Here is a 23,906-nt window from a genome sequence, read left to right as displayed (position 1 = left end):
ACAACAGCAAACATGATAGCACTGGCCACCACAGAGTTGTAGAACATCCTCAGCATCATCCGGCAGATGTTAAAGGACCTCAGTCTCCTCAGGAAGTAGAGACAGCTCTGACCCTTCTTGTACACAGCCTCAGTATTCTTTGACCAGTCCAGTTTATTGTCAATTCAGGTATTTGTAATCCTCCACATGTCCACACTGACCCCTTGGATGGAAACAGAGGACACCGGTGCCTTAGCCCTCCTCAGGTCCACCACCAGCTCCTTAGTCTTTTTCACATTAAGCTGCAGATGATTCTGCTCACACCACGTGACAAAGTTTCCCACCGTAGCCCTGTACTCAGCCTCATCTCCCTTGCTGATGCATCCAACTATGGCAGAATCATCAGAAAACTTCTGAAGGTGGCAAGACTCTGTGCAGCAGTTGAAGTCTGAGGTGTAGATGGTGAAGAGAAAGGGAGACAGGACAGTCCCCTGTGGAGTATTGGAGCCACTATGGCGCGGCATCTTTGGTACAGGGATAAACATTTAAAAATTTATCTTCAATCTCATTAGGTAAATATAGTTAATAGAGTTTAAAAACTTTCCAATAAATAATTGTATAATTTGATTCTTTAACACAGTTTTAAATAAACTAATAATCTTTAATTACTTTGCTAAATTTATAAAATTAATTTGTGCAACAAGTTCATTCTTCAAAATTATGTATGACATTTTACATTAAAAATACATGTTTGGGAAATATGCTTATTCAGACAGCATAATTATATAGCTTGACTAATTCCACATATTAATTTAACTTAAGTATAGGAACCCAACACCTTAACATACAAGTTGATTAATCCTAGTGATGGAAACTTAAGCCTCATCTGAAAAGCAACAACCGATTTCTACCTGATCAACAGTACAGCTAACCTTAATCTTAGATTGAATGTGTCTAATCCTAAACAATATCATGTAATATTAGACTGGAGCTTGATCTTCTGGTGACTGCTGAGCTCAGTTGAAAAGGTCAGGTGTTGGTTCAGTTTTCAGGAAGCTGACAAGAAAATCATGGGGCTCCTTGTCCTTGGACCCTCCAAAGTGCAATGATTTCCAATGGTACGTGCCATTCTGTCAGTCACACAACTCTAGAATTGACAATCAATGTATTCAGAGTCAGGAATGTTCAGATCAACTTCTGCTGACTGACGTACAACCTAATTCAAGACTGTCTAATGTCATTTCCTGCACGCAAGTGTAAGGAGAACAAAATAATTGTTACTCCAGATTCAAAGCAGCACAAAAAACCCCACAAAAGATAAAGAATGCAAATAATAATCCAAAAAGAATACAATAAATATAAATAGGTAAGATAGTTTATATACATAGGTTGATTGTACATCCATAAAGTCACACTAGTCTGAACATAACGCGACAGATAGGAAATAATAAAGTAGTGGGTGGAGGTGTTGATCAGCCTTACTGCTTGCGGTAAGTAACTATTTTTGAGTCTGGTTTTCCTGGTGTGGATGCTACACAGCCTCCTTCCTGACAGGAATAGGACAAGCAGTCCATGAGCAGGGTGTGTGGGATCCTTCATGATGTTCCTGGCCCTTTCCTGGTGCCTTTCTGTATACATGTCCTTGACGGCAGGTAGGCCAGTGCCAGTGATGCGTTGGATAGTTTTGACAACCTATTGTAGAGCCTTCCTGCCCACCACAGTGCAGTTTCCGTAACCTCTACAGCTGAGAGACAACACCCTCAAAGATTCCTCCACACAACCACTTAAAATAAATCCAAAATAAAAATCTCATAAAGCTCTAAATGGAATTAGCTTAAGACCCTCACAGTTAATTTTGATGATGAGGTACAAAGGAGGGGTTCATGGTGAACTTCATTTACTGGAAAGAAATATCTTGCTCTTAATCCCTGTCAACGAAATCACTGGTTCACGAACTATGTCAATATAATACTGAAGACTGAACCATATTTTGGAAGATGCAGTCAAACTCTGTTCAAGTGGAGAATAAGGCAAACACATGTGGATGACTGTGGTCATCCAGCACAGATGACGGAGCGTATCCTGTTCTGTTCTTTTATCATAAACAATATCATGGTTGACATAAGGTGCTGATTTCTTATCATGTTCATTCATATTTAAGTTTCTATAAGCTATATGAAATTCATTTTTAGCCAGAGTTCTTTGAACTATATTTGTGTTTTATAGACACTTACCTGGCAGCCTGTTGATTAGCCAAGTTAACTGCTTTTTTGAGATATTTGTCCAGCTCAGGTCAAGCGTTACAGGTTGCCTCCTAATGATTCCGCTCAACATCAGAGGCGTGATTGACTTGCATCGGCCCAAGTCGATCTTGGTCCATAACCTCTTGTCACAACACCTGGGAAGACGAAAATGTAACACTGAATTGAGCCAAACTGTGAATATTTATGTAACAAAATTAGAGATTCTCAGGAAATTTACATGCAATGCTATATTGGGAATGATCCAATAAATTACTTGTGGACAGTATAAATAAATTATATTTGGTGCATGAGACTGTACATCTTCTTCAGTTTTAAAAATGCTTTCATGAAACTATTAGTCTTATTTTCTTTTCCCACTGTACAATAAGATATTATAAATCATTAAGGGTAAATACAAGGCTTAATATAACGCTAATATACAAGATCAATGAGTATGTAGGATCGCTGTCAGTCGGAGCACAACAAACTCATTGCCGGATTCATTAATAAATGGTAAAAATTTGGCTAAAATGTTCATTGACAATCAACAGCAAATTATATTCCAGAAAAAAATATCAAGACCATGCTGTTGGTGGTAGTGGAATTAAAACTGAATGAGTGCAATAAATCATTTAGCTTCCCATCTCAAAACACAGCTCTATTCATTGTAAATTCTGTATGTATTTCAAGCCTGTATAAGAATCTTACCAACGTGCAATCACCTTAGCAGTGGATGTAGGAGCAGACCTGATCCTAGCCTCTGCATATACAATACAATTTGATCTACAAAGTACGACAATTTCTCTTTGAATTTGTCTTTGCTTAGGAAAGCATCATTTCTCAGCAATTTTATTTGGAGATGCTGTCTCATGCTAAATTAATTCATGAACACATTATAACTGCAGTGTCATTACGTCAGTGCACAATTCCATTTAACCATACTGTGTAGTAATGAATTCATTAAGTCTTTCATTTTGTGGTTTAGATATAAATAGTCTTCAAATATTAATTTATAAATTTATGATAGCTCAATAGGCAGACAATTATGAGTTTTATGAGTGTTAGAGCACCATGGTAGTGTAGTGGTTAGCACAATGCTATTACAGTTGGAGTTTAGAATTCAGTTCCAACGCTGACTGTAAGAAAGTTGTACGTCCTTCGTGTGACTACTTGGGTTTCCTCCGGGTGTTCCGGTTTTCTCCAAAGACAGTTCAAAGACTGCTTAGTAGGTTAATTGGTCATTGTAAATTGTCCTGTGATTAGGCTAGGATTAAATTAATGGGTCATTAGGTGGTGCAGTTGGAAGAGCTGGAAGGGCCTATTCTATGCTCTATCTCTTCAGAAATAAACTAAATGAATAATGCAAATAAAATATGTAGCTTAACGTTTGAATGACACTCCATTATACACAAACTGTAAAATCTGTAAATAAATAAATAAAAACTGAAGATGCTGGATGTACATAGCAATTCCATCAGAACTTAAGAGAAAACAAAATAGTCTACATTCCAAATATTAAAAACAGAAGGAGTCACCCTGTCAACTCAAGAACATTCTGCCATTCCGCAAGATCAGTCTTTGTCTCAACAACACTATCCCACACTCAACTTCCTTGTAGGATAACGACAGAAAATTGAACTACAAGGAAGTCGAGCTATCATTCAACGTCTCCACCTCCACAGCTTTCTGGGACAGAGTGTTCCAGTGAGTCACGACCCTCAGAAGAAATTATTTTTTTCCATCACAAATAGATGGCCCTATTCTGAAACTGGTTCTAGATTTCTGCACGAGATGAAAACAACTTCTCAAGATTTGCCCTGTTAGACCCCTCAGAATCGTATCTTTTAGTACAATCACCCATCATTCTTCTAAATGCCAACGAACCTTACGATCTAGTTGATCAACCTTGTGCACACATTAATCCCTTCATTCCAGTAATCAACCAAGTCAATCCTTGCTGCACTATCTCCACTACTAGGTTTAACTTCCTCCAATCTGGAGCCTAGTACTGTACACAGAATTCCAGTGCCATCTCAATAGACAATAGGTGCAGAAGCAGGCCATTCGGCCCTTCGAGCCAGCACCACCATTCAATGTGATCATGAGTCATGGCTGATCACCTCATCAGTGCAATTCACCTCAACCATCTTCTGTTAATCTATCAATCCATGCTAACAGTTTACTCTCAAACCCGTGTTCTTATCTTGCAAGATAACCTTCAATGTGGCACCTTTATGTTTTTTTTCTTAACATGTCCTGATCTATCTTGTTTTAAACGCTATGTGATCACTCTGGTTAGTAAGAGAGAGAGAGCCTGTGGCTTGTCAAATCGTTGGGATGAACAGTGGTTTTTAATTGACTCCAGATCATGGCCTCTTTGGGGGCTTTCCTATTGCTTGCACGGTGGGTGGGGTGGGGGGGCTAATGCTTTTGCTAAGGCAGGCAGGGGGAGGGGGAAGGTTGATGATTTGCTGCTGCTTGTGTGTATGGGGGGGGGGGCTTTGGGATTCAAATGTCCTCCTGTCATTCATTCTTTCTGTTTTTCTTCTGTTTCATGGATGTCTATGGAGAGTAAGAATTTCACGGTGTATCCTGTATACATTCTCTGATATTAAGTGGAACCATTGAACCATCCAACTCGCGCCTTCAGTTTTCCTGCACAACTTTTCTTCACTATGACTACATTTCCGGTGCACTCTTAAGTTTGTGCCCTTTATTCACAATAGTATTACACTTTGTAAATAAGTTGAAATAGTAAACGGCAGCATGGTAGTATAGTGGTTAGTGAAAAGCTTTACAGCACTAGCTGCATGATTGGATTCAATTCCAGCTGCTGCCTGTGAGGAGTTCGCATGGTAGGTTTCCTCTGGGTGCTCCGGTTTCCTCCCACATTCCAAAGATGCACGAGTTAGGATAAGGAAGTTACGGGCATGCTATGTTAGTGCGAGAAGAATGGCAACACATCCTCAAACTGCCTTGGTCATTGCACAAACAACTCACTTCACTCTATGTTTCAATGTACATATATAAAGCTAATCTTTCTTTCTTTAAATTTATGTTAAAGTAAGGTATACTAATTTTCCCCCCATTCCTATCCACCCAAGTATCCCAATTCCTGGGTAACAGAAATAAAACTTACCATCTATTCCAGGTTTTACAGACTCTCATGCAAACACATAAATCTCTGCGACTGAGGTAGCCGAACACAGCCATCCACACCTCCCTTTGCATCACGTGGTCTTCGCCATCATCAAGGGGCAATGAGTCTGGGGGTGGGCTGACAGGTGGAGGCCGCACCACATGCCGCTCCATTTGAATGGATTTTGTTGGGGACACCGAAGGTGGAGGTCGGGTAATAACCCTGGGAGCCCGCCTCAAACTCGTTGTAAGCTGGTGTCTAAACCTAGGAGTTCCATTTAACTTGTGTAGCCGCTCGCTGCTTACCAGCAATCGTTTAGGCTTTTCCACTTTTTCACTGTCTCCTTCAGATGTAATAGGTTGGTGATTCTCATTTGCTAGGCTACTCTCAGTTTTATGAATTTCCTGATTGAGTTCTTTGCTCAACTCTTTACTGAGTTCTTTATTGTGCAATCGCTTTTTGCGCTTTTCTTTAAACCTCTCGCTTTTCTTCTCCTTGGACTCTGCACTTTCAGTGCTAGGACCAGCTCTCGGAGAGCTCGACCGAGATTGGTCACTTTCCTTTGTTTTCTGAGGAGTCTCGGGTGGATCATCCTCTGGCTCTTGTTTGATATTCCGTAGTAATTTGACAGGTGTTGCATGGTCTTCGGTTGGATGCAAGGATCGTTTCTAGAAAAGTAAATGGATTGAAATCTTGACTTGACAGTTTTAGCATTTCAAAGAACTTACAGATCTAAGGAAAATGATATGACAACAGTGAAGTGAATTACAACAGACTTCTGTTATTCAAAGCCTACAAGGTAGCAAAAAGATATCTTGTCAGGGATTGCTGTAGATAATTAGTTAGGTTGTCTTGCTCTGTACATATCTTCTCTTATCCCCTCCCCCATGTTATTAAATGAAACCAAGTGTTATTAACCTAATGTGAATCATGAACTAAAGATAAGGCCCATGAAATAACTATTCTCAATAGATTATCACAGTATTGCAGACTAAAGAGAAATTTAATTCAGCAAAACAAATAGATGTACAAGCTGCTTTATCCAGGAGCAGGAGAGACAACTGATGCATTCTTGTCATCTGTTATCAGACTTACCATCTATTACAGGACAATCAATCGTTAAATAATCTAAAATTAAATTTGGTTTACACAAAGGATGTATTAAATGCGTCTAATATGTCACATGGTGTGTTTTATTTCTGCCAAGCACGTATTTAATTCAAATCTCTAAATGAAAATAAACCCTGATCCAGGCTATGCCTGGTGAAAGCATGTATAGGAAAATTGCTAAAATAGCAATGTGCCTTAGTCACTTCAAATTCAAAATAGTTTTTAAAAAGTGCAATATGACCTGGTATGACTACTGCATTTATAGAAACTGCTAAAAAAAAAGCAAGGAACTGGAAAAAAACTTAAAATATTTGCTAACACAAGAAAATCTGCAGATGCTGGAAATCCACACAAAATGCTGGAGGAACTCAGCAGGCCAGGCCGCATCTATGGAAAACAGTACAGTCGACTTTTCGGGCAGAGACCATTCAGCAGGATTATTTAGACTACAGAAGCTCTTTTTCATCAAGCCAGACATTGTATCCTCTGCCATTACCCTAGCAAGCCTCCACAACAGACAACATTAAAACACCAGGTAGAGATTTTGGATGATGAAAACCATCTTGAAATTACTAATACCACAACAACGTAACACAGCTGGGTGGCAGTGTGAAATGTCAGGAGGATGTTATGAGAATGCAGGGTGACTTGGACAGGTTGGGTGAGTGGGCAAATGTATGGCAGATGCAGTTTAATGTGGATAAATGTGAGGTTATCCACTTTGGTGGCAAGAACAGGAAGGCAGATTACTATCTAAATGGAGTCAAGTTAGGAAAAGGGGAAGTACAACGAGATCTAGGTGTTCTTGTACATCAGTCAATGAAAGCAAGCATGCAGGTACAGCAGGCAGTGAAGAAAGCTAATGGCATGCTGGCTTTTATAACAAGAGGAATTGAGTATAGGAGTAAAGAGGTCCTTCTGCAGCTGTACAGGGCCCTGGTGAGACCCCACCTGGAGTATTGTGTGCAGTTTTGGTCTCCAAATTTGAGGAAGGACATTCTTGCTATTGAGGGAGTGCAGCGTAGGTTCACAAGGTTAATTCCCGCAATGGTGGGACTGTCATATGTTAAAAGATTGGAGCGACTGGGCTTGTATACACTGGAATTTAGAAGGATGAGAGGGGATCTGATTGAAACATATAAGATTATTAAGGGATTGGACACGCTGGAGGCAGGAAGCATGTTTCCGCTGATGGGCGAGTCCAGAACTAGAGGCCACAGTTTAAGAATAAGGGGTAGGCCATTTAGAACAGAGATGCAGAAAAACTTTTTCACCCAGAGAGTGGTGGATATGTGGAATGCTCTGCCCCAGAAGGCAGTGGAGGCCAAGTCTCTGGATGCATTCAAGAGAGAGTTAGATAGAGCTCTTATAGATAGCGGGGTCAAGGGATATGGGGAGGGCAGGAACGGGGTACTGATTGTGTATGATCAGCCATGATCACAGTGAATGGCGGTGCTGGCTAGAAGGGCTGAATGGCCTACTCCTGCACCTACTGTCTATTGTAACTTAATGTGGTAAATGTAATGAAATCAAAATTAATCTTGAAGTGAAGTGATTGTGCAAAACATTAAATTTCAGAATAGCAGCTGATGTACCAAGTCTTGTATTTTGAGGGCTGATATGTCAAACTTATGAAAGGTGTTGATGCCTGTTCTAAATCACAGCACCAAAATGAAATCCTGTCCCTACCTTTTACCCCAATTCCATTTTACAAAGACTTTTTTTTTTTAAAAGTGACAATCTACAGGTACCTATTGAATTCCTTCAGAGCAGCAGATAACTTGTGCTCACTGTCTATTTGTAGCACACTGCCTCGTAGCATTGTATGGCAATGGAGCATTAGAAAGCACTCTGTTTCATCCCAATGATCAGAGTTAGCTGACCTTGGTATAGTAGGGAAGGGGATGAAGGTTCTACAGCTAATTTTGGACCTCAAAATGTAAGGAAAGAAATAAAAACAAACCAGTAGAATACAATTCAGATAAGCTCAATGTATTTTGGCTGTGCAATGTCATTAGAGGTCACATTTGTGTTTGAATTTAATCACTGTGCTCAAGTGTATTTAGTGTAGTATTGCAGCTAGAATGGGTTATTAGATCTTGCATCACATATAGAGGCTGTTTGCTCCATCATGCCAATGACAGTGCTTTGAAAGAAATACCCAGTTATTCTAATTTGCTGTCTGTTTCCCCATAAACCTGCAGTTTCTTTCTTTGTTCACATCTAGCTCCCTTAAAAAGTTTTGTTGAATCCAATTCCATCACTTTCTTAGACAGCGCATTCTGTTCATTCCCACCCTCCGGCTATTATGGCTAATTATCTCAAATCTGCGTCTCTGATTTACCAACTATTCTGCCCATTTAGAATTTCAAAATTGTACATAATTTTGAGTGACTCCACCAAATCTTTCATTAAGCTTTCCTACTTAAGAAGAAATAAGCCACCTTCTCTTGTCTTAACAAAATTCCCTATTGCTAAAGGATAAAACTATCTATTGAAGGGGATTAAAATTGTAAGAAAAAAAATCGATTAGTTATACTTCACAATGAGGAAATTTGAACTCTACAAGCATGAGCTGATTCATCCACTAGATTAATTCCTCATAACAAGACATAATCACGGCTACCTTCTAACAGCAGCAACTGCTTTTACTGGATTTGGTGGAATGGATGAGAGATTCCAATCCATCATAATGAACATTAATCTACTTTAAGCTCCAGCCATAACTGAGCAATGCTATGACATCCAAATCTAGTGTTTCTGAGTGAACCGGTAATTTAGAGAGAGAGAAAAAAAAATCAAACTTGAGAAAACAAACATTTGTACAGTGGTCAAATGTTTTAAAATATGAATAAGCACAAATACCTTTCTCCTTAACAGCTTTTCTTCCCTTCCAATCTTAAACTGCCAGAAAAGAACACAAAGTCAGCTTCAAGAAATATTGACAAATATGTAAAAAACTTACTTTCAAAAAAAAAACCAATTGTTTATTTCAGATTTCCACATTTCACTCTTGATATAAATCAGGAGTGAAATGTTGCCCTGCTACCCTGTTAACACAGTCAGCACTTGTTCAGTGATGTGATGCAAATATTCTGCAATGATTACTTAATAACAGCTGTTGCTAAATTCATAATTATAGAGTCCACTGAATATTTAGTAAACCAGCAATTAAAAATTGGAACCTTACTGCTAATGTTATTTTTAAAATTAAACCATACAAAGCAGAATAGAAATTTTTAAAGAATGGTTACATGTTATAGCACAAAAATAACAGCTTTGCATTCTATTGAAAAATAAATCATTGCACTGTTCATTGGAAAATCTAAACTTTTTGAAAATGTTGTTTGGTTACTATTTTTCCAATATAAAAAATCCTAGAATTAATTCTGCAGGATTGCTATGTGATAATGGAACATTAAAAACTTCAGACAAATTTGTCAAATTTTTATGTTGCACCTTTTTCCTGACAACTGAGTCTGATGATCTATCAGCAATTCGTCGCTTCCGTATCACAAGCCCATCCTCGGATTTCCTCCTGGGAACAGAGTCATCTGATTGTTTCTTGGAATGTTCCTCGGATTTCCGCTTGGAATTTTCCTCTCGCTCACCCTTTTTCTTGACTGTTTCCATGTTGTCCTTATGCTCTTTGTTCTGCCTTTGCTCTTTCAGCAGTGAACCTGGGAGGTTGGAGGCATACTTAAATCCTGGCCCTCTTTTCTGCTTATAGACCAGAAGAGAAAAAACAGATACAACTTTATACCTCTTGTATTTCAGCATAATGTAATGTTAATTGTCCTATACTGCCTCCGCACAACTCATAATGAATTAAATGCCAGACCACCCCATATTATCAGTGCCTTTATATAAACACACACATAAATATACCATATTACAGATATTTAAAGAATATTCTGCAGAAGAAAACAAACTCCAGTGCATACTAGAACCACTGATAAAAAAAACCAGAACATGTTTAAATCTGTTAAGTTTGTAGAGATTGTTGAGAATTGAGGAGCAGATCCTCAAAGGTGGGTATCTCTGGAATTCATGGAGTGCTGTGCGTGAAGCAACACAGAAGCAGTAAAACAAAGTAGGTTAACATGTGGCTGGAGATAACAATGCACCAGCCTAGAGCTTCAAATTCAAGTGGATACAGAGGGGACTGTACAGTTGAATTATGATATAAATAGGAATAAAGGAAACCAGACTATCACACAAAATAGTTGCAATCTATATTTCTAGGCACCATCTTCATGAAAAGGAAAAAGAAAGATAATAAGGAATTTCAAGTAGTATGACAAGGACCCTCTCTAGAAACTGAGGAAATGAATGAGGTTTTCCAGGTCAACATATAAACTTATTAAGATTTAAAGAACTATGAAGGATGTGCAGTGCCAAATGGTGGGGGAAAAGTCAGCAAGAAATTTTCAAGCAAAGTTCAAAAAGAAACAGGAATCTTATGCTTAAGTGATTAAAGGAAAGCTTTTCTTGAAGTAGATTAAAATAACATTGTGCATGGAATTCCTGAGGTGCACAAGAGATTGTTCTTGATTTGAAACTTTTGGTCCAACAAGAAGGAAACTATGCCAATCTAGTACTAGAAAAAGAAGTGCAGTTTTAAATGGGGAGCATCTAAGAAATAATTTCATTAGGTTTAAAGTGGTTGAGGAAAACAAGAAAAAAAAGTGAAAATGTGCAATTCCAATTGATGAAAGAGAAGCTGACCAAATGGACTGGAATTAAAAATTGGAAAGTGAAACTGTAATTGGGCAAAGGAAACCTTCATGTTGAAAGATTCTTTGGTTATAATTAGAAATATTCCCAGTAGGTGAATGGAAAGGAATCCAAAATTGAGATAAAAAGATGAAATTAAAATACAAGAGAAAGGAGCACAAACATCAGGCTTCCAACATGATAGGGATCCTAGCTGAATGTAGAAAGTACAAAAGAGAATAGGAAAAGGAAATTTAAAAGGTTATTTGTACATGAGAAAAATAACCTCATGTATTTTTGATATTATGAATACAGGATAAATATATTTATATAATATAAAGAAAGACTTTCCTTTAGCAGTAAAAAGAAAGGCAGAAGCAATAAAATATTCAGCTGTGGAGGTAGAGGAATAAGAGTTAATGTTTCTGGATGATGACCTTTGCTCAGAAATGTGAAAAGTTGTAAACTGTGGAAAAGATGAGGGTGAGGAGATGGGGACAAAATGGAAGATCTGCAATACGCTGATGATCAGGCAAGATTGAATGACATAAATAGGGAATCTTTGGTTGAATGAGCGCAGTCATCAGGTGAATAACATAATGTACATTTGGGGAGCTGTAAATAGGAGACGATGAATGAAATCCAAATTTACCTTCAGGAGATCAATTAAGCTGAAAGCTGGAAACGTGAGATGAAAGGCAAGAATGGCCAATTTCCTGAATTTGTTAAGTCAACACAAAGGTTGTAACATGTCCAGCTGAAAGATAACTTGTTAACTCTTCAGGTTTATAGTACATTTCTTTGGGCCTTAGTAGACCAAAGGAGGACAAGTCAGAGTGTGAGTGGAATGGATAATTAAAGTCACCGGGATGCCCTTGTAAGCTGAATGGGAGCTTTCTGGAAAGCAGTCATCCAATCCCCGATGTCAACATTGACAATGGAGATGTACTTCAGTGGCAGGAAGTGTGGCTGAAATATTAAAAACACTTTGCACGCATATTTGTAAAATATGAGGATTGTAAATTCAAGAAATCACACAGTCCAGGGATTGCTAAGGGAAGAAAGAATTAAGTTAACAGTTGTTTTAACTATACTCTTTGAAGCCTTCTTAGAAAATAGAAGCAAGAGTAGGCCATTCTGCACCGATCATGTTCCACCATTTAACAAGGTCATGATTGATCTATCTCAAACACCATTTCTCTGCCCTTTTCCCAAGATTCCTTTATTCCATATCTAGAAATCTATTAATCTCTATGTTGAATGTTGGCTGAACAGTCATATGCCTCTGGAATAGAAAATTCAACCTTTGACTAATTTCTTTAGGATTCCATATGTGGGGAAAACCTCCTGTTAAAGTCTAAGAATTTTTCACATTTTATAATTGTCTTGAACTGAAATCCTTTAGATTAAACACCAAAATACCACAAGCCATCTTATGCTAAATCAAAATTGCACCTCGTACAAACCGCATGGCCACACTTGGTTCAGTAACTACAGTATGTGGGATGGAATTAGACCCCAGTCTCACTCATGCAGTAGTCCCACAAAGCAGTTATTCAACAAATATAAACTTTAACTCATTGGCCAATATTATGAACTTGTTAAGTTCATAAAATGCCTCAGGGTCTCAGCCTCAGGGTCCTGCATCTCCCATACCCCAGTTCACTCAGATGCTCTTTAGAAATTAAATTGCAAATGGTAAAAATACTTAACATCTGTAGATAGAAATATAAAGCCAGTGCTTAAGGTTGATGAGCTTTCATCTGATAGAATTGGTACTGTTAAAGGTCTTCTCAACAGTTTAAAAATAAATATAAAAAATGTTGAGATACTCTTAAATTATTTTAAAATATATATTTTTTTAAATTTAAAATTCTCTTTGTCCAAATAAGAGAAAAGGAAAACAAATTAATGTCGAAGTTTTGGATGGGGGAAGAGTGGGTAGGGCACAGTGAATGTGGGCAAAGCTGGTGCTGCCTTGGGAGAACGCTGTAGAGGAGGCAATCCATTTGATACGTCAATGTGGACAATTATGGAAGGAGAACATAATCCTTTGTTAACAAATATTATGAAATGAGGGCAATTAGATTAAGAATACAGAGCAACGAATGTAGAGTTTGAAATGCAGGGGTACATTGTGAATGATGAGGCTGAGCCAATGTCAAAGATGGATGATCTCGACTGCTCTGATACAGGGTATGAAAAAAGTAATTTTTAGCTGTAGAGTTCGACATTGAGTCTGGAAGTTTGAAACATGCAGTTGTTCAGCTTACACTGGGCCTTATCGTAACAGGCAGATGGATAAAAACATGATGGAGAATGTAGTGGCAGACATCACCCTAGTAGAATGTTCAGGCAGTGACCCAATCTGTGTTTGGTGTCTCTAAATGTAGAAAGGACCTATCTGTGATGATCACAGTTAAACTACTATGAAATATGCTTCTCTTTCCAAAGTCAGTGCATGATCTGTGAGAAGTTTTCAGTAAATTCTGATTTTATTTAAGCTGTGACAGTGATGGATAATACAATAGCAAAATGAATATCAGAATGCTGCATTGCAAATATGGCTAACCATCTCATATGATTAATTTTGTATCAGAAGCACGTGTCACTCCCATTCCTTCTACTTATTTATACCTCACCATTTAGCAAAGAGCACATTATTTCCCTGGCTGATGTTCCACGCCACATGGTGGCAGTCTGTAAATGGGTTACCTATCCTTTCAAACATTACTTTGACCAACAGAGCCTTCAAGATGTGCAAGAAGAAAAAGGGACCCTTAAAAAAACCCAAATATAAACTCCAATATAGCACTCAAATCCTAGCTTTAGATGTTCAAATGCTTAAGAATTGCCAAATTACTCAGAAAATAACGTTTTGAACAAAGCCTAATAAAATCTTGAGCACACTCTGATGATGAGTACTGTATGCATCCTTAGACCACATCAGACATCAATTATAAAGTGAATAACAGCATTAAAGAGCACATTTTTTGGTGCTTACATCAGAACTGAAATGTAATTATCATCTACATCAAGGTCAAATTTATCAACAATCCTTTATACAGTATAGTCAACACCAGCAAATCATTATCTTCTCAGTTTTAACCAATCAAGTGATCAGTAAACTGAAAACAGAATATAGTCATAGAGCTCTACTCCAGAGCCCAACAAAAATAAGGCTGTTACAAAGTGTGTTTTACTCCTAGTGTCTTGGTTGTAAACTAATGTTTTCAGAAATTTACATTTTAGATAAATACATACTAAAAATAAAATTGATGTAAAACTCCAACTTGGAAATAGAACAAAAAACTAAAATAATGAGATTCCAGTGTCAGATTTTAAATCCAATGATCGTTATTCTGCAATTGTTTTAATTGAAATATATCAGCATATTCTATCTTGCTAGCAAATATTAGCTTGTCAGTTTATTGCACAATGACAAAAACTGAAGCAGTATATTTAATAGCCTACTGCCCATTTTGCAAAATCTGATGTGCTGTAAGTACACAAAATAATCACTTTAACATGCTATTTAGAAATCAAACATAAATAAGTGATCAAATCAAATTCCAGCCTCTGGCTGTTGAGCCGTAAAGAAATAGACTTGTTCAAATGACAACATGGTTACTGACTATAAATGTGTCCTTCCAAAACAGTTATTAACGTGCTAGACACTGCTCAGAACTAAATGTTGTTGATGCTACTGAAGCATGTTTGAGCATTGAAGATAAATGTACTCCAGCTATAAACTGATTAGGCGTCACATTTTTTTTGTTCACTTCATTAACTCATTTAGACCTTCAGAATGCCCACCGTCTTTCCCTGGTTCACTTGTTTGAGTGTTACTTACTCACTGATGCAGCGAGAAGTCATGAAATAGCTGGAGCAGCAGCACTTAGTAATTTCCGCTATGATGGATTTTCACAACACATGGGAAAAGATCTGAGTTGAGGATAAGAACTGAATCAGTCCTTGCAGACCAGATTGACCTTTTGGCAAATGGACTAAAATAAGCCTCGCCAGTGATCTCTGGAAAGGTCACCAGTTTGAACTTTTGGTTAAAGGTACAGAAAGACTAGCCTCTGAAAAGGTAAACAAAATAGAAAATGACTGTTCAAGGGAAAGGAATTGGTTTACTTCAATGGACTAATGGCCCTCATTCAAAATTTACTTCCTATCTTTTTAAATTAAGAAGCTGTGTGCCCAGAAATACATGAAATTAACAATATGATTTACAATATAAAGATACATTGAAACCTTCACACAGACATTATTTCCACAACAATAGCAGGCATTTTATGCTGTACTCCTCATCCAAACTAAAGATGCATCTATACAAACTGAAGCATATCTGAGTTATTATTTATTCTGACAAACTGATGTTCCATTGCACTGGCTGCCTTTCACAGTGATCTAGGTATGCAAGTTGTCATAATCTGACTGAATGGAATGCTTTCAAGGATGGATTCGCAACACACCTTGCCCACACCAATCAATTGATTCTACCACCTTCTCTAACAGCATATTCCAGATAATCATCACCCTGTTTGAAAATTTTACCACTCAGAATCCCTTCAGAACCTTAAACCTGTGCCCTTCAAATCCTGACTCCTTGCACTGGAAAGAAAGACTACCTATTCTACCTGTGTCCCTTCAATTTCATAAACTCGATGAAGTTATCTCTCAGGAATAAAACCAACCGTTTATCTGACCTTTCCTGATAAATTACAACCCTCCATTCTAGGCAACTTCTTGCAATTACCTAGTGCACTCAAAATTCAAGTAAATTTATTATCGAAGTACATATAAGTCACCATATACAATCCTCAGATATGCTTTCTTGTGAGCATAGTCAGTAACTCCAAGAACCATAATAGAATCAATGAAAGACCACACCCAACATGGCAGACAAGCAACCAGTGTGCAAAAGACAACAAACAGTGCAAATTAAAATAAAGGGAATATATACATCTCAAGAACATACCTTAAGATATAGGAGCAGAATTAGGCCATTTGGCCCATCAAGTCTGCTCCGCCATTTCTTCATGGCTGATCCATTTCCCTCTCAGCCACAATCTCCTGCCTTCTTTCCACATCCCCTCATCTCCTGACCAGTCAAGAATCTATCAACCTCTGACTTAAATATACATAAAGACTTAGCCTCCACTGCTGCCTTTGGCATCGAATTCTACAGATTCAACACTCTCTGGTTAAAGAAATTCCTCCTCAATCTCCATTCTAAAAGGACCCCCCCCCCCCCCCCATTCTGTGGCTGTCCCCTCTGGTCTTAGACTCTCCCAACATAGAAAACATCATCCACAAACACTCTATCAAGGCCTTTCACCATTCGATAGGTTTCAATGAGGTCACCCCTCATTCTTTTGAATTCTAGTGAATACATTCGCAGAGCCATCAAAACCATCATCTCTAGCTTCAGCACATCCTCTCTAAGATAAGGGGCCTAAACCTGCTCACAATACTCTGTAAGGCCTCACTAGTACTTCATAGAACATTACCATCCTTGCTTTTATATTCTAGTCCTCTTGAAATGAATACTAACATTGTAATTGCCGTCCTCACCACAGACTCAACCTGTAAATTAATCTTCAGGGAATCCTGCAAAAGGACTCCCAAGTTCCTTTGCACCTCATTTTTTGGTATTTTCTATCAATTTAGAAAATTGTCAACCCCTTCAATTTCTTCTACCAAAGGGCATGAGCATACACTTCCCACACTGTACTCCACCTGGCATTTCTTTGCCCATTCTCCTTATCTCTCTAAGTCCTACTGTAGCCTACTTCCTCAAAACTACCTGTCCCTCCACCGATCTTCATATTGTTTGAAAACTTTCCAAAAAGCCATCAATTCCACCATCCAAATTATTGACATATCACGTAAAAAGAATCGGTGCTCACACAGACCCTTGTGGAACACCACTAGTCATCAGCAGCCAATCAGAAGAGGCTCCCTTAATACCTACTCTTTGCCTCCTGCCAATCAGCCACTGTTTTTCCATGCTAGAATCTTCCCCGTAATAAATGGGCTCATAGCTTGTTAAACAGCCTCATGTGTAGCACCTTGTCAAAGGCCTTCTGAAAATCCAAGTAGACAACGTCAACCAATTTTCCTTTGCCTATCTTGCTTGTTATTTCTTCTAAGAATTCCAACAGATCTGTCAGGCAAGATTTTCCCCTGAGGAAACCATGTTGACTACAGCCTATTTTATCATGTGCCTCCAAGTATCTTGAAACCTCCTCCTTAATAATCCAACATCTTCACAACCACTGAGGTCAGACTAACCGGCCTATAGTTTCTTTTCTTCTACCTTTCTCCCTTCTTGAAGAGTGGAGAGACATTTGCAATTTTCCAGTCTTCTGGAACCATTCCAGAATCCGGTGATTCTTGAAAGATCATTACTGATGCTGCCACAATCTCTTTAGCCACCTCTTTCAGAATACCATCTGACTTACCTACCTTCAGACCTTTCAGTTTCCCAGGAACCTTCTCTCTAGTTAAGGTAACTTCACACACTTCATGATCCCTGACACTTCCACCATACTGTTAGTGTCCTCCACAGTGAAGACTGACGCAAAATACTTATTCATTTTGTCCACCATTTCCTTGTCCCCCCATCATTCTCCAGCAGTCCATAATCCACTCTCGCCTCTTTTACACCTTGTGTATCTGAAGAAGCTTTTGGTATCCTCTTTAATGTTATTGGCTAGCTTACTTTTGCATTCCATCTTTTTCTTTTTAATGACTTTTTAAGTTGCCTTCTGTTGGTTTTTAAAATCTTCTCAATCCTCTACTTGAATCAGAACTTGGAGCTATGATGCGGTGGCCATTACAGAGACTTGGATGGCTCAGGGACAGGAATGGTTACTTCAAGTGCTGTGTTTTAGATATTTCAGAAAGGACAGGGAGGGAGGAAAAAGAGGTGGGGACGTGGCACTGTTGAACAGAGATAGTGTCACAGCTGCAGAAAAGGAGGATGGCATGGAGAGATTGTCTACGGAGTCTCTGTGGGTGGAGGTTAGGAACAGGAAGGGGTCAATAACCTTACTGGATGTTTTTATAGGCCGCCCAATAGTAACAGGGATATCCAGGAGCAAATAGGGAAACAGATCCTGGAAATGTGTGATAAAGCAGAGTTGTCGTGATGGGAGATTTTAATTTCTCAAATATCAACTGGCATCTCCCTAGAGCAAAGGATTTAGATGGAATGGAGTTTGTTAGATATGCACAGGAAGGTTTCCTGACACAATATGTAGATTAGCCAACAAGAGGAGAGGCTGTACTTGAATTGGTATTCGAAAATAAACCTGGTCAGGTGTCAGATCTCTCAGTGTGAGAGTATTTTGGAGATAGTGATCATAATTCTATCTCCTTTACAATAGCATTGGAGAGAGATAGAAACAGACAAGTTAGAAAAACATTTAATTGGAGTAAGGGGAATTATGAGGCTATCAGACAGGAAATTGGAAGCTTAAATTGGAAACAGATGTTCTCAGGGAAAAGTATGGAAGAAATGTGGCAAATGTTCAGGGATATTTGTGTGGAGTTCTGCATAGGTACATTCCAATGAGACAGGGAAGTTATGGTAGGGTACAGGGACCGTGGTGTACAAAGGCTGTAATAAATCTAGTCAAGAAGAAAAAGAAAGCTTACAAAAGGTTCAGAGAGCTAGGTAATGTTAGAGATCTAGAAGATTATAAAGCTAATAGGAAAGAGCTTAAGAAGGAAATTAGGAGAGCCAGAAGGGGCCATGAGAAGGCCTTGACAGGCAGAATTAAGGAAAACCCCATTCTACAAGTATGTTAAGAGCAAGAGGATAAGACGTGGAAAAATAGGACCTATCAAGTGTGACAGTGGGAAAGTGTGTATGGAACCAGAGGAAATAGCAGAGGTACTTAATGAATACTTTACTTCAGTATTCACTATGGAAAAGGATCTTAGTAATTGTAGTGATGACTTACAGCGGACTGAAAAGCTTGAGCATGTAGATATTAAGAAAGAGTTTGTGCTGGAGCTTTTGGAAAGCAAAAAGTTGGATAAGTCACCGGGACCGGATGAGATGTACTCCAGGCTACTGTAGGAGGTGAGGGAGGAGTTTGCTGAGCCTCTGGCAATGATCTTTGCATCATCAATGGGGACGGGAGAGGTTCCGAAGGACTACAGAGTTGTGGACATTGTTCCTTTATTCAAGAAAGGGAGTGAGATAGCCCAGGAAATTATAGACCAGTGAGTCTTACCTCAGTGGTTGGTAAGTTGATGGAGAAGATCCTGAGAGGCAGGATTTATGAACATTTGGAGAGGTATAATATGACAATAGGTGCAAGAGTAGGCCATTCGGCCCTTCGTGCGATCATGGCTGATCATCCACAATCAGTACCCCGTTCCTGCCTTCTCCCCATATCCCTCGACTCCGCTATCTTTAAGAGCTCTATCTCTTTCTTGAAAGCATCCAGAGAATTGGCCTCCACTGCCTTCTGAGGCAGATCATTCTACAGATCCACAACACTCTGGGTGAAATAGTTTTTCCTGAACTTTGTTCTAAATGGCCTACCCCTTATTCTTAAACTGTGGCCTCTGGTCTGGACTCCCCCAACATCGGGAACATGTTTCTTGCCTCTAGCATATCCAATCTCTTAATAATCTTATACATTTCAATCAGATCCCCTCTCATCCTAAATTCCAGTGTATACAAGCCCAGTCGCTCCAATCTTCCAACATATGACAGTCCCACCATCCCGGGAATCAACCTCATGAACCTACGCTGCACTCCCTCAATAGCAAGAAGTCCTTCCTCAAATTGGAAACCAACACTGAACACAGTACTCCAGGTGTGATCTCTCCAGGGCCCTGTACAACTGCAGAAGGACCTCTTTGCTCCTATACTCAACTCCCCTTGTTATGAAGGCCAACATGCCATTAGCTTTCTTCACTGCCTGCTGCACCTTACATGCTTACTTTCAGTGACTGGTGAACAAGGACACCTAGATCTTATTGTACTTCCCCTTTTCCTAACATGACACCATTCAGATAGTAATCTGCCTTCCTGTTCTTGCCACCAAAGTGGATAACCTCACAGTTATCCACATTAAACTGCATCTGCCAAGCATCTGCCCACTCACCCAACCTGTCCAAGTCACCCTGCATTCTCCTAACATCCTCATATTTCACACTGCCACCCAGCTTTGTGTCATCTGCAAATTTGCTAATGTTACTTTTAATCCCTTCATCTAAATCATTCACGTATGTTGTAAATAGCTGCAGTCCCAGCACTGAGCCTTGCGGTACCCCACTAGTCACTGCCTGTCATTCTGAAAAGGACCCGTTAATCCCTACTCTTTGTTTCCTGTCTGCCAACCAATATTCTATCCATGTTAGTACCCTACCCCCAATACCATGTGCTCTAATTTTGCCCACTAATCTCCTATGTGGGACCTTATCAAAGGCTATGTTTAGGAATAGTCAGCATGGCTTTGTCAAGGGTCATGCCTTACGAGCCTGATTGGATTCTTTGAGGATGTGACTAAACACATTGATGAAGGTAGAGCAGTAGATGTAGTGTATATGTATTTCAGCAAGGCATTTGATAAGGTACCTCATGCAAGGCTTATTGAGAAAGTAAGGAGGCATGGGATCCAAGGGCTTGCCCACAGAAGGCAAAGAGTGGTTGTAGACAGTTCATATTCTGCATGGAGGTAGGTCACCAGTGGAGTGCCTCAGGGATCTGTTCTGGGACCCTTACTCTTTGCAATTTTTATAAATGACCTGGATGAGGAAGTGGAGGGTTGGGTTAGTAAGTTTGCCAATAACACAAAGGTTGGAGGGATTGTGAATAGTCTGGAGGGCTGTCAGAGGGTACAGCAGGACATTGATAGGATGCAAAACTGTGCTGAGAAGTGGCAGATGGAGTTCAACCCAGATAAGTGTGAGGTGGTTTATTTTGGTAGGTCAAATATGACGGCAGAATATAGTATTAATGGTAAGACTCTTGGCAGTGTGAAGGATCAGAGGGATCTTGGGGTCTGAGTCCATAGGATGCTAAAAGCAGCTGCGCAGGTTGACTCTGTGGTTAAGAAGGTGTACGGTGTATTGGCCTTCATCAATCGTGGAATTGAATTTAGGAGCTGAGAGGTAATGTAGGACCCTGGTCAGACCCCACTTGGGAGTACTGTGCTTAGTTCTAGTCACCTCACTACAGGAAGGATGTGGAAGCTATAGAAAGGGTGTAGAGGAGATTTACAAGGATGTTGCCTGGATTGGAGAGTATGCCTTATGAGAATAGGCTGAGTGAACTTGACCTTTTCTCCTTGGAGCGATGGAGGATGAGAGGTGACCTGATAGAGGTGTATAAGATGATGAGAGGCATTGATAGTGTGGATAGTCAGAGGCTTTTTCCCAGGGCTGAAATGGTTGCCACAAGAAGACACAGGTTTAAGGTGCTGGGGAGTAGGTACAGAGGAGATGTCAGGGGTAAGCATTTTACTCAGAGAGTGCTGAGTGCGTGGAAAGGGCTGCCGGCAACAGTGGTGGAGGCGGATACGATAGGGTCTTTTAAGAGACTTTTGGATAGGTACATGGAGCTTAGTAAAATAGAGGGCTATGAGTAAGCTTAGTAATTTCTAAGGTGGGGACATGTTCAGCAAAACTTTGTGGGCCGAAAGGCCTGTATTGTTCTGTAGGTTTTCTATGTTTCTATGCTTCTCTAATTTCCCACTAATTTTTGCTCTATTATATGCGCTCTCTTTGGTTTTAAGGTGGCTTTGAGTTCTCCTGTTAGCCACAGTTGTGTCATCTTTCCTTTAGAATACTTCTTCCTCTTTGGGATGTATATATCCTGTGCCTTCCAAATTGCTTCCAGAAATTCCAGCCATTACTGCTCTGCCATCATCCTTGTCAGTGTTCTTTTCCAATCAATTCTGGCCAATACCTCTCTCATGGCTCTGTAATTCCTATTACTCCACCGTAACACTGATACATCTGCCTACAGCTGCCTCTTCTCAATTTCAGGGTGAATTTGAACATATCATGATCACTTGCCCCTAAGGGTTCTTTTACCTTAAAGATCCCTAATCAATCATTGCACAACACCCAATCCAGAATACCTGATCCCCTGATGAGCTCAACCATCAGCTGCTCTAAAAAGCCATCTTGTAGCAACTCTAGAAATTCCCCATCCTGGAATCCAGCACCAACCTGATTTTCCTAATCTACTTGCGTATCAAAGTCCCCCATGACTATTGTAATTTGTTGGCCACATCCTTATTACTGTTTGGGAGGCTTTATACAACTCCTATCAAGGATATTTTGTACTGTTACAGTTCCTTAGCTCTACCCACAATGATTCAACACCTTCTGACCCTATGTCACTTAATTCTAATAATTTGATTTGATTTTTTAACCAACAAAGAAACACCATCCCGTCTACCCTCCTGCCTGTGTTTTCATTAAGTATATTTAAGATGCTGTTTGTTAGATTTTTGCTTAGTTTGGGAATTAAGGGTTCTGTGGAAAAAGCAAGTGGGGAATGTCCACAGCCAGATCAGCCAAGACCTTATTGAATGGTGGAACAGACTCAAACAGCCACGTAGCCTACCCCTGTTCCTATTTCTTATGTTCTTTTGTGAAGGTATCAGTTTAAGGCTTTCTGGGTAGAACTAAATAAAAAAAGCAGCAAATACTTTCACACTGCACTGTGGACTTCCCAGTAGTGGGAGTGAGAAGAAGAGACCAGCTGGCAGATCACAGAAGGTTAGAAATGCAGTTAAATTGTATTGGTGGGGATTTTAACTTTCTAAATATTGACTGGGATTTCCTTACTCTGAGGAGTTTGATAGGATACAACTGGTAAAAAGCGTCCAAAAGGGTTTTTTGAAGCAGCATGTAAAGAGTCTTGCATGAAAAGGATAAAGTTGATCCTCATGAAAACTGGGGAAAGACAGGACCTGGTATAAGTATATTGGAAGCAGTGGGTAAACTACATACCATGTAGAAGGCATTTTAAAGGCAAGTTGCAAAGAGATCAAAGTCAACACATCCAGAAAGGGGAAGTTTAGTGAATCTTAGTTAATAAAGGACATTGGAGGTTTAAAAGAAGCATTCATCAGGTATGTTGGTATCAACCAAGGCCTTTTGAAGTTTATAGAGTCTAAAGGAGAAAGATTAAGAATGAAATAAGTAGGGCAAAATGTGGCCAAGAAATATTCTTGGCAAGTAGGAGATGAAGATATATTAGAATTTTATATTAGAAACCAGAGGGTAGCCAAGAAAAGAGTAGGCTTTCCAAGGGCTGATCTATATCTGGTGTTATGAGCAAGGTCCTAAATGAATACTTTGCAGCAGTATTCACTTGAAGAGCGAAGGACGGGGTGCACTGATATACTGCAGTATATCTCAAAGTGATTGCTCTATATATTCTTTCCATTTCAGGAAAGAGCAAGTGATAGGAGTATTGGTGGGTATTATTGTGGATAAGATCTCAGGTTCTGATGGGATCTTTCCTGGGATGCTATGGGAAGAAGGGAGAAGATAGCTGAGATAAATCTACTGCTTCCCTGGGCAAAGAATTCAACAGATTCACTACTCTCAGGGAAAAGTAATTTCTACTCATCTGTCTTAAATCTATTCCACTGAATCTTGAGGCTCTGCCCCCAGTTCTAGTCTCACCTACCACTGTGAACATCTTTATCTATCCAGTTCATAATTTT

General features: G+C 39.3%; 1 protein-coding gene across 7 annotated transcripts in view; it reads right to left on the bottom strand.

Moving 5' to 3' along the window:
* kdm2bb (lysine (K)-specific demethylase 2Bb) overlaps window positions 1-23,906 on the bottom strand; it is a 231,775-nt gene that overhangs the window by 16,354 nt on the left and 191,515 nt on the right. For 5 of the 7 annotated variants that reach the window (XM_073065597.1, XM_073065598.1, XM_073065599.1 and 2 more), the window contains 4 exons: window positions 9,931-10,203; window positions 9,337-9,375; window positions 5,362-6,029; window positions 2,214-2,377 (listed from right to left, as the gene is read on the bottom strand). In XM_073065597.1, coding sequence (XP_072921698.1) covers window positions 2,214-2,377; window positions 5,362-6,029; window positions 9,337-9,375; window positions 9,931-10,203 — 1,144 coding nt within the window. The remainder of the gene's footprint in view (window positions 1-2,213; window positions 2,378-5,361; window positions 6,030-9,336; window positions 9,376-9,930; window positions 10,204-23,906) is intronic. The other 2 variants (XM_073065595.1, XM_073065596.1) reach the window with 2 other exon arrangements.

This window comes from Hemitrygon akajei, chromosome 14 (genome assembly GCF_048418815.1).
Source record: "Hemitrygon akajei chromosome 14, sHemAka1.3, whole genome shotgun sequence".
Taxonomy (NCBI): Eukaryota; Metazoa; Chordata; class Chondrichthyes; order Myliobatiformes; family Dasyatidae; genus Hemitrygon; species Hemitrygon akajei.
This window is presented reverse-complemented; position numbering and strand designations above follow the sequence as displayed.